Source organism: Styela clava, chromosome 4 (genome assembly GCF_964204865.1).
Source record: "Styela clava chromosome 4, kaStyClav1.hap1.2, whole genome shotgun sequence".
In the NCBI taxonomy this organism is placed as follows: domain Eukaryota; kingdom Metazoa; phylum Chordata; class Ascidiacea; order Stolidobranchia; family Styelidae; genus Styela; species Styela clava.
This window is the reverse complement of record NC_135253.1, coordinates 21,585,738-21,601,407: the sequence shown is the minus strand read 5'-3', so window position 1 is coordinate 21,601,407 and position 15,670 is coordinate 21,585,738. Positions and strand designations below refer to the sequence as shown.

The window sequence follows — 15,670 nt, the reverse complement described above, 5'->3', positions numbered from 1 at the left end:
TATTGTTTTGAAAAAAATCGCCTTTTTCTTTGACTACTGGACTACCACTCAATTGCTTTGAAATTTTCAGTGGTTAAAGATTGTACTTTTTGCTAGAAGACTACTTTTTTTTTATTCCCACACAACTCCGCGTCTATATATCTCAGCATCGCTCTCTTATTATTGGACATGTTAGTAGACATAACGATCGTTTTGCATTTTATGCTGGCACTCTTCTTGTTCTTTGACACGTTTTTAAAAAATCGCTTTTTCCATTAACTACGGCTCAATTGCTTTGAAATTTTCAGTGGTTAAAGATTGTACTTTTTGCTAGAAGGCTACTACTTTTTTATTTCCATACAACTCCGCGTCCATATAACTCAGCATTGCTCTCTTGTTATTACTATAATGGTTATTTGTGTATTTAGCGATAATCTTCTTAGAATTTCAACTTAACACATCCAATGCTTTTTCCAACAAACACAATACTAAACATCTTTTATCACACGAATTTATTTGACATTAAAATGAATAAACACTGAATGTCTAGATATCATGCACATAATTTTTCATTCTTTTTCAGCTCTGAGTAAATACGTTTGATTTTGTTAAAAAATAAATTACAACATATCATAATGCAGCGGTTCCGAAGCGGGGGTCCGTGGCCCCCAGAGCGATTGGAAGGCCCACGATGCTTTTACATTTACAGTTATAAGAAAACTACCCTTTTCCTAGTTTCATTGCTTGAGTGATTCAAGAGTCTTGCTGCACACTAACACAAATATATTTCTGTAACGTTTCGTCTGACCAAGGTCAGACTTCTTCAGACATACATCGTTCAACTATGATTATATGCATACGGATCCGCCGGAACAAAAGTATAGAAGAAGGATAATTAGTTAGTCTTGCAGAAACCAATTCATTGCTTGATAAGGTTATTTCAATCATAATAACACTCCAAATACCACTGGAATGATTAACGAGGCCATGGGTGCTAAAAGCCTACGGAAGGGAACCACAGTCATAAAGACTACAAACTGTTGAAGATTATGACAATATATAATAAAGTGAGAAACAAAATTTTTTCCGATTACAATATTTCTGAACACATAAATTTCTTTGTCCGATCAAAACGATGTTTTCTGAAAAAAATAAAATACAATTTGTGTCAAAAAATGAAGCTTTGTAGCAAAAGAATCCAATGCCCACCCATGGTGTAACAATTAGCCAGCATTGATTTCTTTACCCCTGTCTAAAATTTCGAACGCCCCCTAATTTGGGCCGTGACACCACTTAATTAATAATTTTTAACGTTAATAAACTTATATTGTTAAAAGTTTAGACTATCCAGAAAGTGGCTCATATGCCAGTGCACACGAACATTTAAATACAAAGAGAAATATGCTCAAATATATGGACACGTAACGCCACATGGTGGCAAGTTTCGGTGACGAAAAAATGAATCCCATACAGCTCACCGGATTGGTCCAGTAATCAAAGAGAAAAGCGATTTTTTTTCTATGACAAAGAACAACATAATAAAAAACGATAGTAGTTATTAATAGTTTAATCACAAACAACAAAACATCTACCATCCCATAAATTTGCTGGGGAACATACTGGGCCGGGCAATGCTGAGCCAAGACAATTTCAGTTTCAACATAAATAGTGGTTTCTTGTATATAAGTCGCCCTTCAAACGCGCATTATTCGGAGCGAGAGGCGGGAATAAAAAATAGGCGCTCCCGAAGTATGTGCACCAAGATGGCACACAACCTGAACCCTAACCTGGTACACAGACTATGTTCAGGTAGTGCGCCATCTTGGTGCACATACTTCTGGAGGTCTGAAAATACCCACAGAAAATCATGAACCTTACCCTACACACAACATTGACGCGCTGGAAAACCAGCACAATGTGCGGGATTGCCGTTGTAGGCCCCGGCACAGAAGTTTGAAAAATGGCGACACCCTCCTCCAGCAGCAGTACAAAGTCCGTCAGCAGCGCTGGCTGTGTCCGTCAGATGTTGTTGCAAATCTTTTTTTTTTTTTTTTATGAAAATATATGATTTTTGTTATAAAATGATTATACAGGATATTCATAAAATAAAAATTTTGTTGTGGCGGTTGGCGACGCCCAGGCGTTAGGCTCGGCGGTGTGGCGCATTGCCTAAGCGTTAGGGATACGCTCGCCACCACACCTCTGATTACCCTGCATGGGTTCGAATCCCATGCGGGGTTGGTTATGTGCAAGAGGATTGCTGGACTCCTCGCTGCAGTAGGGTGGTTCACGTAAGCGCTGGTCGGTTACGGATTCTTCAACCATCAAGTCCATGCTTCCGAAAACAAATAACGGGTTAACTAATCCCATACCCGACATGGACTGGTAATAGGACGAGAGCCGGTGCTCGCAATATGATTAAACCTGCTCATCGGATTTCCTCTCTCACGGGATAAATATGTAAATCCTATCCTACTAAGAATACGATTACAATCGTACCTCTCATTATCCCGTGTGGGTTCGCTGGTTCGAGTCCCCGGGAAGATGATTATGTGCGCGAGGATTGGTGGCCTGCTCGCCGCCTTAGAGTGATTTGTTACGGCTTTCAGATCTTTTGTACAAAGCCCCGCCACTAATGCAAAAATGTGAGATTTGAGAAAAACACGCCCGCCAAGTTTTAAAGCGAGAATATCGGTCAGAGACCGAAGACTTATCGATCGAAAGTTAGGGGATCCTCAAAACAGCGCTCTTACTCCATAGTGACACCTTGTGTCCCATCACTAATTAATTAATAACTCGCTAATTATACGAGATAATTCATCCAAAACCAATAGGCTTCTGGTTCGAGATATGATGAATGCACATGCAAAATTTGGAGTAGATTCAACCTAGCTTTCGTGAGATATCGCGTGCGCCTAACAGACAAACAGACAGACAAACAGACAAATACCTATCAACATACTTACCGATTAAAATCGATAAGTAATGACAAATTAGTATTTATCCAGTTAGAGTTGGGGTCAGGGATGATTTTAAAATTTGAATTTCTAGCACAATCCGCATTCTTAACCCAAGCACTAACTGGATAAATTACTAATTACTTATCGATCTTGATCGGTAAGTATGTTGATAGGTGTTTGTCTGTTAGATGCACGCGATATCTCACGAAAGCGAGGTTGAATCTTCTCCAAATTTTGCATGTGCATTCATCATATCTCGGACCAGAAGCTTATTGGTTTTGGATGATTATGTCGTATAATTAGCGAGTTATTAATCAATTAGTGATGGAACACGCGGTGTCACTATAGAGTCATAAATCGAAACCGCAGTTTCGATCGATAAGTCTCCGACCGATATTCTCGTTTTCTTATTTAGAGCCGCGACAGGGGTGTTTTTGTGAAGTGGGCTTTAAACAAAAGATCCCAGCTGCCTTCACTGTCAGCTACATGCTTCCGAAAGCAAATAACTAGCTAACTAATACCATACCCGACATAGACCGATAACCGGGCGGGAAGTTGTAGTTTTCGGTATAAATAAGCCTATCATCAGCTTTCCTTGGAATAAATCTCTAAAAATCTTATCCTACCTGCGTTGTCATATGATTGACAGCATTGGGCACCAGCGGTATTGCAAGCAGCAGCCGCAACACCAGCACCGAAGTAGCCGTTAATACAATCAGTAACCTCTTGCCATATGTAGCAGTCGCCCATACCGTTCTCCTTACAAGGAGACGCTCCTGTAATTAAACATTTGGATATTTAAAAAGTCGTATGGACAATTGAAGTACCAAATTATAAAAAAAATTTATGTGTTCCTAAATAGAAAGTTTTTTTGAAAATATTATTGACATTACGACTCAAATTTTTGTTCGAAGAAACAGAGAACCTGCCTTTGTTTCACAAAAGAGACTCCTAAAATCCTTGGTTATATTTACGAAAATAAACATCATTTATTCAACACTTGAACTTCTGTTTGGCTACAATTGTACCCCAAAGGTTGGTACTCCCGTAGTATGTATATCAGGTTAGGCCATAATTTTATTCCTATTTTCTTTATTTTAGTTCTAATACAAGTTCGGTGACTTTCTGTGTTTGTGTTAGCCAAGTGAATATACCCTCTGCCCATAGGCTTCTGTCTTTTTACACAACTCGATGTAAAATAGGCAAACAAAATTAGTTACCTCCATATTGGTACACCTATATACTTCTGGAGCGCCCAAAAAGCAATGTTACAACTTACCTTGGATTGATGGTGTCATCATCAGAGCCAGTACCGAAACTATCAAAACTTGGAACAGAGATTTCGCCATTTTTTTTTCTGTTTGAAGTGCTGTGATAATTACCTGCTGAATTCAGCTTTATTTATATGGTTCATAGCGTTTCATAAAATATCCAATTTTATTTTTTTGCCTCATATTGAATGAGCATATTGTAATTGTTCGCGTGCTAAAAACATCTTGGCTGGCCGGCTGGCTGGTAAACCATTCAAATAGATACACATCTGTCCCTGATTATCAAAACAATGGCCATATGTAAATGTTTCAATAGTCGTATTATTAAACAGCATTGCTGTGTAAAATTTCAAAGGGCGTGAGGTCGAAAATTTCTAAAATGCGCTTCAAGATACGAAAAATTGTTGTATGTATGTATCTAAGAATTCTAGATGCCGAAATGCTCTTATGATTAGTGCTTGAAATTTTCGAATACCTGATGATTTCTAATCAATTCGCATATTTTTTGAATCGATTCGATTCTCGATACTATGTAATTCAAATGTAATTTTTTTCATTGCAATGTGTCCTCCAGACACATTAATTACTGAACTCATCGAACACTCCCGAAAAGGGCGCTCTCGAAGTATGTGCACTAAAATGGCGCCCAGCCTGAACCCTAACCTGGTACACATACTATGTTCAGGTTGTACCAAAAAAAGTCGTATGTCAAAATTGCATTGTTAAAGTAGAGCTTCAATAAAAAATGAGGAATTCATCTCGACCTTTGGCGGATAAAAACAATATGACGGGGATTCGAAACTTTCGTCTAAAGTTCTTCACCGATTCGAATAATTTACTAGACCAGTGGTTCCCAAACTTTTTAGAGTTGGGACCCACTATTTATTACCACTGCTTATGGCGACCCACTTAACTTCAATTTCATTTTTTTTATTTTTTTTTTGAGACATAACACAGAACACAGCAATGGCTAATCATCGCAAAACTACCGTGTTTCCTCGAAAATAAGACCTGGCCTAAAAATAGAATAATAATTTGAATTTTCAAAATGATTTTAAATAAACCCTTAAAATAAATTTAAAATGTGTGAGAAGGTGAAAATCACACCACTATTCAAGATTGTGTGATATTACAATTATTTGTCACTTAATTTTCGTAATTTTCGTTTCGTATAGGTAATACAAAAAAAAACAAACAATGGATGTCGGTTTTTATATAATGTTTAGTGAAAAATCTTGTGATTTTCTACAATGTAATTTTGTTTTTGATTAATGAACACAAAAACCCTCTTCCCAAAAAAACCATAGTGTTATTCTTCAAAAGAAAATAAATCTAAATCCTGTCTAAATTTCGGGGAAACATGGTAAGAAGTGCTGTACAGTGTACAAAACTGCTATGCGTAAAAAAGCCACATGGTCATTTTTTGTGTAGCAAATTTTTGTTCCTTTGAGAAGATCGTAGAAAGAAACTTCCACAGATTAGAATTTCAATTTAATTTTTTTTTGAAGATTTACGTATTTGAGACGCCACCGATCTTAATAAACAGTATAATTAATCAAAGCTTTCTACATCTTTTCACGGCCCCCTAGGATTCCCTTTGCGACCCACCAGTGGGTCGCGACCCATAGTTTGGGAACCGCTGTACTATACGATTCAAAATACTCAGACTTAATCGTATTATTTCTTGACCAAGCAAGGAGCAATTTAATAAATGGCAATGGCAATAGCACTGATTCATCTGTAAATTTTAAGAAAAAAAAAATACGAAATGCAGCTGTTCATTCCATCTGTTGCATACAATAGGAATCTTTCAATATGAACAATCCAATATGCTTGAAATACCTAATCCGGAAACAAATGTTGTGGTATGATTGCTTGAACAATGAAATCTTGGCGCATTGTGCATCGAGCTTGAAAAAAAACTTGACTTGTGCTAAGCGTTAGGAATACGCGCGCAATCGCACCTCCGATATTTATGTGCGAAAATTGCTGGTCGGTTACGGTATGCTTTTATCATCAAGTCCATGCATCTGAAAAAGCAAATAACTGGCTAACTAATCTCACAACAGACATGAACTGATTAACCGGACGAGAGGCCGTGGTTCGCCATATGATGAAGCCGTTATATCGGCTTTCCTTCCCCCGGGATAAATATGTAAATCCTATTCTATCTAATATGAATTTCGTTATTACCAACGACTAACATACGGTTATTACTGACAGTAAATGATTCAATATACCCCCAAAGTTCATATCATTGGAACTTCTTGCTTTTTATTATAGAAAGCGTTGTGTTCAGTTAGAATAGATGAGGGAACTTTGGCACTAAATATATTTATTTTGCTGTTTCGTTAGTATCCAATGGACCTCTCCCCGAGCATCGACTTCCTTGTTTACATCGTGACATTGGCCAATCAGCAAGATGCAAAAAATGACGTAACAATGCTCCCTTTTCGCTTCCACTCAGACACTTTTCTCACTCAGACAGATTTTCAAGCGTGGTCGTAAACATTATCTCGTTTTCGCGTTTTTGAACTCTATTCGTCAGTTTTCAGTTGTGTTTCAGAAACTTAAATATAAATCAGATAATTCAATGATCTTTCTGTCTTCCTAGGAGTTTTAATTTAATTGCAGTGAAAAAAAATTAGTGTAGAAATAGCTGTGATAGACCAGGCTAAAATTCTTTACCGGTACTTTTAAAAAACAGATTGTTGTATGCGATGAATCATAATGATGGTTTGCAACACATACCCCATTTTACAGGCGCCAACTCGCAAAAGCGCTCTTAAAATAGCCCTGAAAATGTTGCAATGGTAAAGTATAGGAAGAATTTTTTCGGGGGTCAAAGGTCGGAGAAAGGTCCATAAAAAAATCTTCCTTCATCTCGCCATGGATCTTTCCCCGACCCTTGACCCCAGAAAAATTTCCTTGTTATGATTACAGGATTATGGACCTCTGTCAAGCTAGCAAAATGCTAGCAAAATCTTGCTGCTCGAAAACACGAAGTCATAAAAAGTGTTTCATTATAAAATTTAGGATTAAAAATTAATTTAATGCGGTCTATCATTTTCGTGTATAAATACAATACCAGTATCCAGTCTCATGTGAATAAATTAAGATTGTATACTTTGATATGATGATATTATGTAAGTATTGAAATAAAATAATGTATACATGTCGAAAACATATACGTGAATAACAATAAAGTTCTCAAAAAAATTAATTTTTGTCGAAAAATTCAAACAAGAGACCGGGACAAAACTCGATCAGTTTTCTAACAAAACACATTAATTACAACGCAATAATATAAATTTCACAAAAATGCCAAAAATCGTTAAATTCACCCAAAATTTGAACAAGATCTGCCTTTGGAACTCAAAAAATATTTTGAGTATGGATATATGAAGTAATCATCTTTCCAATCAAATAAACAAATTGGGGAAAAACACAATCAGTTTTCTAACAAAATTCAACGCAATAACGTAAATTTCCTAAAAATCAGAAAAATCGTTAAATTAACCCAAAATTTGAACAAGATCCGCCTTTGGGGCTCAAAAAATATTATGAGTATGGATATCTGAATTCATCATCATTTCAATGAAATAAAGAAATTGGAAAAAAACTCGATCAGTTTTCTAACAAAATACTTTTAATATAACGTAAATTTCTTAGAAATTCGATAAATCGTTAAATTGACCCAAAATTTGAACCAGATCTGTCTTTGGGGCTCAAAATATATCAAGAGTATGGATATCTGAATCCATCATCATTTCAATGAAATAAAGAAATTGGAAAAAAACTCGATCAGTTTTCTAACAAAATACTTTTAATATAACGCAATAACGTAAATTTCTTAGAAATTTGAAAACTCGTTAAATTGACCCAAAATTTGAAAAAGATCTGCCTTTGGGGCTCAAAAAATATTATGAGTATAGATATCTGAATTCATCATCTTTCCAATGAAATAAAGAAATTGGAAAAAAACTCGATCAGTTTTCTAACAAAATACTTTTAATATACCGCAATAACGTAAATTTCTTAGAAATTCGAAAAATCGTTAAATTGACCCAAAATTCGAACAATATCTGCTTTTGGCGCTCAAAAAATATTGTGAGTATGGATATCTGAATTCATCATCATTTCAATGAAATAAAGAAATTGGAAAAAAAACTCGATCAGTTTTCTAACAAAATACTTTTAATATAACGCAATAACGTAAATTTCTTAGAAATTTGAAAACTCGTTAAATTGACCCAAAATTTGAAAAAGATCTGCCTTTGGGGCTCAAAAAGTATTATGAGTATAGATATCTGAATTCATCATCTTTCCAATGAAATAAAGAAATTGGAAAAAAACTCGATCAGTTTTCTAACAAAATACTTTTAATATAACGCAATAACGTAAATTTCTTAGAAATTCGAAAAATCGTTAAATTGACCCAAAATTTGAACAAGATCTGCCTTTGGGGCTCAAAAAACATTATGAGTATAGATATCTGAATTCATCATCTTTCCAATGAAATAAAGAAATTGGAAAAAACTCGATCAGTTTTCTAACAAAATACTTTTAATATAACGCAATAACGAAAATTTCTTAGAAATTCGAAAAATCGTTAAATTGACCCAAAATTCGAACAATATCTGCTTTTGGCGCTCAAAAAATATTGTGAGTATGGATATCTGAATTCATCATCATTTCAATGAAATAAAGAAATTGGAAAAAAAACTCGATCAGTTTTCTAACAAAATACTTTTAATATAACGCAATAACGTAAATTTCTTAGAAATTTGAAAACTCGTTAAATTGACCCAAAATTTGAAAAAGATCTGCCTTTGGGGCTCAAAAAATATTAGGAGTATAGGTATCTGAATTCATCATCTTTTCAATGAAATAAAGAAATTGGAAAAAACTCGATCAGTTTTCTAACAAAATACTTTTAATATAATGCAATAACGTAAATTTCTTAGAAATTTGAAAACTCGTTAAATTGACCCAAAATTTGAACAAGATCTGCCTTTGGGGCTCAAAAAATATTAGGAGTATAGGTATCTGAATTCATCATCTTTTCAATGAAATAAAGAAATTGGAAAAAACTCGATCAGTTTTCTAACAAAATACTTTTAATATAACGCAATAACGAAAATTTCTTAGAAATTCGAAAAATCGTTGAATTGACCCAAAATTTGAACAATATCTGCTTTTGGCGCTGAAAAAATATTGTGGGTATGGATATCTGAATTCATCATCTTTTCAATAAAATAAAGAAATTGGAAAAAACTCGATCAGTTTTTTAACAAAATACTTTTAATATAACGCAATAACGTGAATTTCTTAAAAATTCGAAAAATCGTTAAATTGACCTAAAATTTGAACAAGATCTGCCTTTGGGGCTCAAAATATATTAAGAGTATGGATATCTGAATCCATCATCTTTCCAATGAAATAAAGAAATTGGGAAAAAAACTCGATCAGTTTTCTAACAAAATACTTTTAATATAACGCAATAACGTAAATTTCTTAGAAATTCGAAAAATCGTTAAATTGACCCAAAATTTGAACAAGATCTGCCTTTGGGGCTTAAAAAATATTATGAGTATGGATATCTGAATTCATCATAATTTCAATGAAATAAAGAAATTGGAAAAAAACTCGATCAGTTTTCTAACAAAATACTCTTAATATAACGCAATAACGTAAATTTCTCAGAAATTCGAAAAATCGTTAAATTGACCCAAAATTTGAACAAGATCTGCCTTTGGGGCTCAAAAAATATTATGAGTATGGATATCTGAATTCATCATCATTTCAAGTGAAATGAAGAAATTGGAAAAAAACTCGATCAGTTTTCTAACAAAATACTTTTACATTAAGTCAGAAAATAAAGAATACAGATTCACTGAATCATGGTTGCAGAATATTGGTATTATGCAAACTATATTTAAAAGTAATAACGAGCACTTCATTCGCTGCTTCTCAAACGACCCTCCCGGCTTTATCCTCTACACTGACGGACAATTGGAAATTTACAAGCTCATTACTAAGCGCGATATTTTATATTTTGATGCTACTGGCATCATTATAAAAGCAAGAGATGGACAAAAAGATTTCTATATCTACTCTCTGGTAGTGAGGAACCCTTATCAAGGACACTTGCCATTGCCAGTGGCGAGAACTGTTACAAATGATCACACAGCAGCAAATATTTGTTATTTTTTGCAGCGTTTCATTGTAGATTCTTCTAAGCACGATTGTGGCTCTCACCATCAGCCCATTTTGATTATAATTGACGGATCAGCAGCAATGTGGATTGCCATATTACGGGCTTTTTGCCATGAAACACGGATAGCGTACTACAAAAGATGTTATCGTATTGTTACAGGCGCGGCATCGCCACACGACGACATGCCTATATTGCACAATTGCCTCAGCCATGCAATGCATGCGGCCAAATTGCTGTGTGTTAAATATTATAGAAAAAGTCATAGAGTCGTCGTCATGAATTGGGGCGAAAGGTTTTTTGCATCAGAAAGCATCGAAGAACTTGACGGAATAGCTAATAGTTTTTTTTATCGTCACAGCATTAAAACAATTGTCCCCTCTCGTCGAGATACATTTTGAAAAATTGAGGATAAGAAATTATGTCAGTAGATTCTACACTGATGAACACGAATACCGTGAACAAGGGATTTTTGACACAGTTAATGACAGTATAGACCCTCTCTCACCCTTTTACAACAGATATCGTATTATTTTGGACAACTTTCGACACTCGGAGATCTATAAAAGTCACATAGATGAAATTTCATTCCCCTGTCAAAATCCATACTACTCGGATAAATTTTGCGACATTTTTTTGAAAGTAATTATGAGTAAATTAGCGGCAACATCTAGCTTGATGTTGGGGGATTTATCACGCCATGTGAAAAAAACGACCGTAGACAGAGAATTTTACGAAAAATTTGCCAAAAAGTATCAAACAATAAAAAACTCTAACGTACAATCGGCTCACCAGAATAATAAAACGCAAGGCATAATTGAAAACATTTTGGGCAATTGAAACGAAACCATTTACACGGAAAACGCCTGAGTCATCTCGACGAATTCGTTTGGATGTATCGAAAACAAGTCAAAGTAACACAAAAAATGCACGCGGATTGTGTCCTACATCGAGGATACAAAATAAATACAAATAAAATTCAGACAGAATCTCTGCTTGTCAAAGAAAAGTTTAAAATAAGAAAAACACGAGATAAAGGATTTTATACTACAGGTACCGCCTCACATAAAATTCATTTCGATTACGGGAAAAATCACCAGAAACAATGCATCGCGCATATTGAAACCAATTCGACTGTATCTTCAGAAACGCTTGAATTGACTCATAATGTGCGACATCCGATATTCTTCTCAGAACATCAGTTGAATATTGAACTTCATATACAGTTTTCTAGAGATGTGTGGGGTAGTATTCCAACTGATTCAATGCTGAGTGTTACTGCTGTGACGGAAAATGATAAAATTGTTCGATGGCTAGATATTTATACTCTGTGTCCTGCGCCATCTAAAGTTTTGGATTTGGCTGGGAAATGTCTGTTGGATAGATCGCATCAAGCAGGATGGCTGAACGAAAGTATAGTAGAGGCATATATGTGTTCAACAATTGAAGTATGTAATAGTATTACAGGCGACGTCATTCGTTTTGGATATGTTGATTGTCTTCTAACACAGCATATTTTAGCAGGAAAACCGATTAGAAATAAAGAACTTATCAGGGCAGCTCTTGAAAATCCGAACCAACCTGGGATTTTGAGAGAGAATCTTTTCTTTCCTCTGCTCTACAACCATCATTTGATTTTGATTTCTATTCCTATGCTTACCGCGTTCATTATAGACTCGGCTGAAAGTAAAATAGACACCACGAAAGAGAATATTGCCTCATATCTTCTCCCGTTTTTATTGAATCTCGGAAAGTATGAAGGAAACATTTCCATTCTTCAAAAATGCTTTATTAGGCAAACGGATGTGACAAGCTGTGGCGTATGTGTCTGTATGGCAGTGGACATGATTTGTTCGGACTTCAAAAATGACCTTGGCCTTGTCTCCCCAGACATATTTCAAAGTTGGATGATGTATGCAATTTGTCTTGGATCTAAAAAACTACATCCGAAAGTACATGCCATATTCAATACTGTATTTTGTAGAGATAGAGAGATAATTGACTAAGTAGTGAAAACAAATAAACGTTTTGGTTCAATTTATATTTATCTTTGAAAACTAAAGAAGTTGACGTAATTTTTGTGGATTTTTTTTATTAGGTTACATTTTTTTGCCAATATTCATAAGTATTTCGTTAAATATATGTGCCAATTTGTAGCATACAATTGATTCGCGTGTTTCAATACTTACGGGATGTATAGTAGGAATTCGCTCACTGGATCTGGAAGCTTAATATTAAACTGTAAGATTTTGAATTCGATCGTAAAAGTCATAATTTCAGACATTCAATGGTGATAATGGAAGTCAAAAAAGCATCAAGCTTCCTAAGCGTTTTCTAACAATTAATTAATTAATGAAAGCTAACATGCGCTAAAAATTTTGTTATCAAAATTTGATTTTCCTAGAGTTCGGAGCTGTAGTCGGGGTCAAAATTGTTTGCAACCCCGAGTCTAGAGTCGGAGTCAATTTTTTTTTCAATTCGGATTCGAATGTAAATTGCCGTGGAGTGGAACGCCGCAACTATTTCACTGTTACGGAAGCACATGGGTTATTTCTTCGGATACTGTTCATCTCTACTAATCAATTATTTGTACTTCTTTTTCGTTCATGTTGCATGTATACCGGAACAACGTAACAATTTTTGAGCGCAGCCATTTTGCAAAAATAAAATCACCAGTTCAGCTTATAATGCAATGCTGCAAAATTCTTGTTTTGTCTCACCTGAAATGAAAGTAAATCGAATTGTAAATTATCTGTGACTATTTAAATTTTAAATATAATTTAACCATGAAAAAGCGAAGACATTATCCAGTATATAAACATATTATTTCAACGCAATCAAACATAATGGAGAGATTGTTCCTCAACATGTGGGGTTGTGGGGAAAGATGATGAAATCAGATATCCATACTCTAATAAATATTTTTTAAGCCCCAAAGGCAGATCTTGTTCAAATTTTGGGTCAATTTAACGATTTTTCGAATTTCTAAGAAATTTACGTTATTGCGCTATATTAAAAGTATTTTGTTAGAAAACTGATCGAGTTTTTTTCCAATTTCTTTATTCCACTGGAAAGATGATGAATTCAAATATGCATACTCAATATATTTTTTTAAGCCCCAAAGGCAGATCTTGTTCAAATTTTGGATCAATTTAACGATTTTTCGAATTTCTAAGAAATTTACGTTATTGCGTTATATTAAAAGTATTTTGTTAGAAAACTGATCGAGTTTTTTTTCAATTTTTTTATTCCATTGGAAAGATGATGAATTCAGATATCCATACTCATAATATTTTTTAAGCCCCAAAGGCAGATCTTGTTCAAATTTTGGGTCAATTTAACGATTTTTCGAATTTCTAAGAAATTTACGTTATTGCGTATTTTAAAAGTATTTTGTTAGAAAACTGATCGCGTTTTTTTCAATTTCTTTATTTCATTGGAAAGATGATGAATTCATATATCCATACTCATAATATTTTTTAAGCCCCAAAGACAGATCTTGTTCAAATTTTGGGTCAATTTAACGATTTTTCGAATTTCTAAGAAATTTACGTTATTTCGCTATATTAAAAGTATTTTGTTAGAAAACTGATGGAGTTTTTTTACAATTTCTTTATTCCGTTGGAAAGATGATGAATTCAAATATCCATACTCAAAATATTTTTTAAGCCCCAAAGGCAGATCTTGTTCAAATTTTGGGTCAATTTAACGATTTTTCGAATTTCTAAGAAATTTACGTTATTGCGGTATTTTAAAAGTATTTTGTTAGAAAACTGATCGCGTTTTTTTCAATTTCTTTATTTCATTGGAAAGAAGATGAATTCAGATATTCATACTCATAATATTTTTTAAGCCCCAAAGAAAGATCTTGTTCAAATTTTGGGTCAATTTAACGATTTTTCGAATTTCTAAGAAATTTACGTTATTGCGTTATATTAAAAGTATTTTGTTAGAAATCTGATCGAGTTTTTTCCAATTTCTTTTTTCATTGGAAAGATGATGAATTCAGATATCCATACTCATAATATTTTTTGAGCCCCAAAGGCAGATCTTGGTCAAATTTTGGGTCAATTTAACGATTTTTCGAATTTTTAAGAAATTTACGTTATTGCGTTGTATTAAAATTATTTTGTTAGAAAACTGATCAATTTTTTTGTCATATTCTTTATTTGATTGGAAAGATGTCTGAGTTGTAAATCCATACCCAAAATATTTTTTGAGCCCCAAAGGCAGATCTTGTTCAAATTTAGTGTCAATTTAACAAACTTTTCATTTTTTCATAAATATTACGTTATTTTATTTTAATAAATATAGTTTGTTGTACTTCTCCCTTGATCCTAAATGCTTTGTGTGATTGAATGCTACATAATAACGTTCAATTTACAATTCTACATCTCTGTGGTTAATAATTAAAAATATTTCGCAAAGTGGAAACACGTTTTTATGACATCGTATATTTTGCTGCGGGATTTTGCTAGCATTTTGCTCATATGACAGTGGCGATTATGGAGTCGAAATAAATACAATACAATTTTATTTTGGTCTTTCGTCTACAACTTGACAACACCGAACACAAAATAACACAGACAAGGGCGACGAAAAGATCGGGAAACTTATACTATACTTTTGATATTCATTTGGAGAGTGTTATAAAAAGTTGGCGCTTACCGACTGGTTTACTTGTTCAAAATCATCAGTTTTAGTTATTATTAAAGGCCTATTTAGTTGCATCGAAATGCAATAATTTTTAAAAATGTCACACTTCAAAATGTAGAAATAAAATAAAGCAATTTAGAAAATTACCGTACCTAAATTTACAAAACAGCAAGAGGGCTAAGTTTATTATGTAACGGTGTATAAAGCCTGTTATCTTATGTATATACCGTATACAGATATATAGTATACAAAAGTTTATATATTAGTATGTAATTAGAAGATGAATAATAATTGGGAAATCTTGTTTTTACATGCTTATCTTAAAAATAATAATATCTGAATATTGTAGGATGGAAGGATTTACATATTTATCCCGGGGGATCGTATGTAGGCCTATTGTATCGTTTTGTAATCGTATGAATGAGGAATATGGAATAAATGGTTGGTGTTAAATACGAATTCTTCCATGGATGTATAACCATGTATATCCTATTAATATGGTACTGTTGGTATTAATTTTTGATAATAATATTTTATTTATGGTATTTTTCATTAAAAGGAATTCAATTTTAAATATTTAACCGCTT

The 15,670-nt window shown here is 33.8% G+C and overlaps 1 protein-coding gene across 1 annotated transcript; it reads right to left on the bottom strand.

Annotated features, from left to right (window-relative positions):
- Positions 1 to 476: 476 nt before the first annotated feature.
- LOC120335421 (uncharacterized) lies at positions 477 to 4,323 on the bottom strand. Its single transcript, XM_039402927.2, has 4 exons — positions 4,219 to 4,323; positions 3,566 to 3,715; positions 1,858 to 2,016; positions 477 to 1,121 (listed from the first exon to the last, which is right to left on the bottom strand). Exons 1-3 carry the CDS (start codon positions 4,286 to 4,288, stop codon positions 1,859 to 1,861), a joined length of 378 nt encoding a protein of 125 aa, XP_039258861.2. The 5' UTR covers positions 4,289 to 4,323; the 3' UTR covers positions 477 to 1,121; position 1,858.
- Positions 4,324 to 15,670: the final 11,347 nt, after the last annotated feature.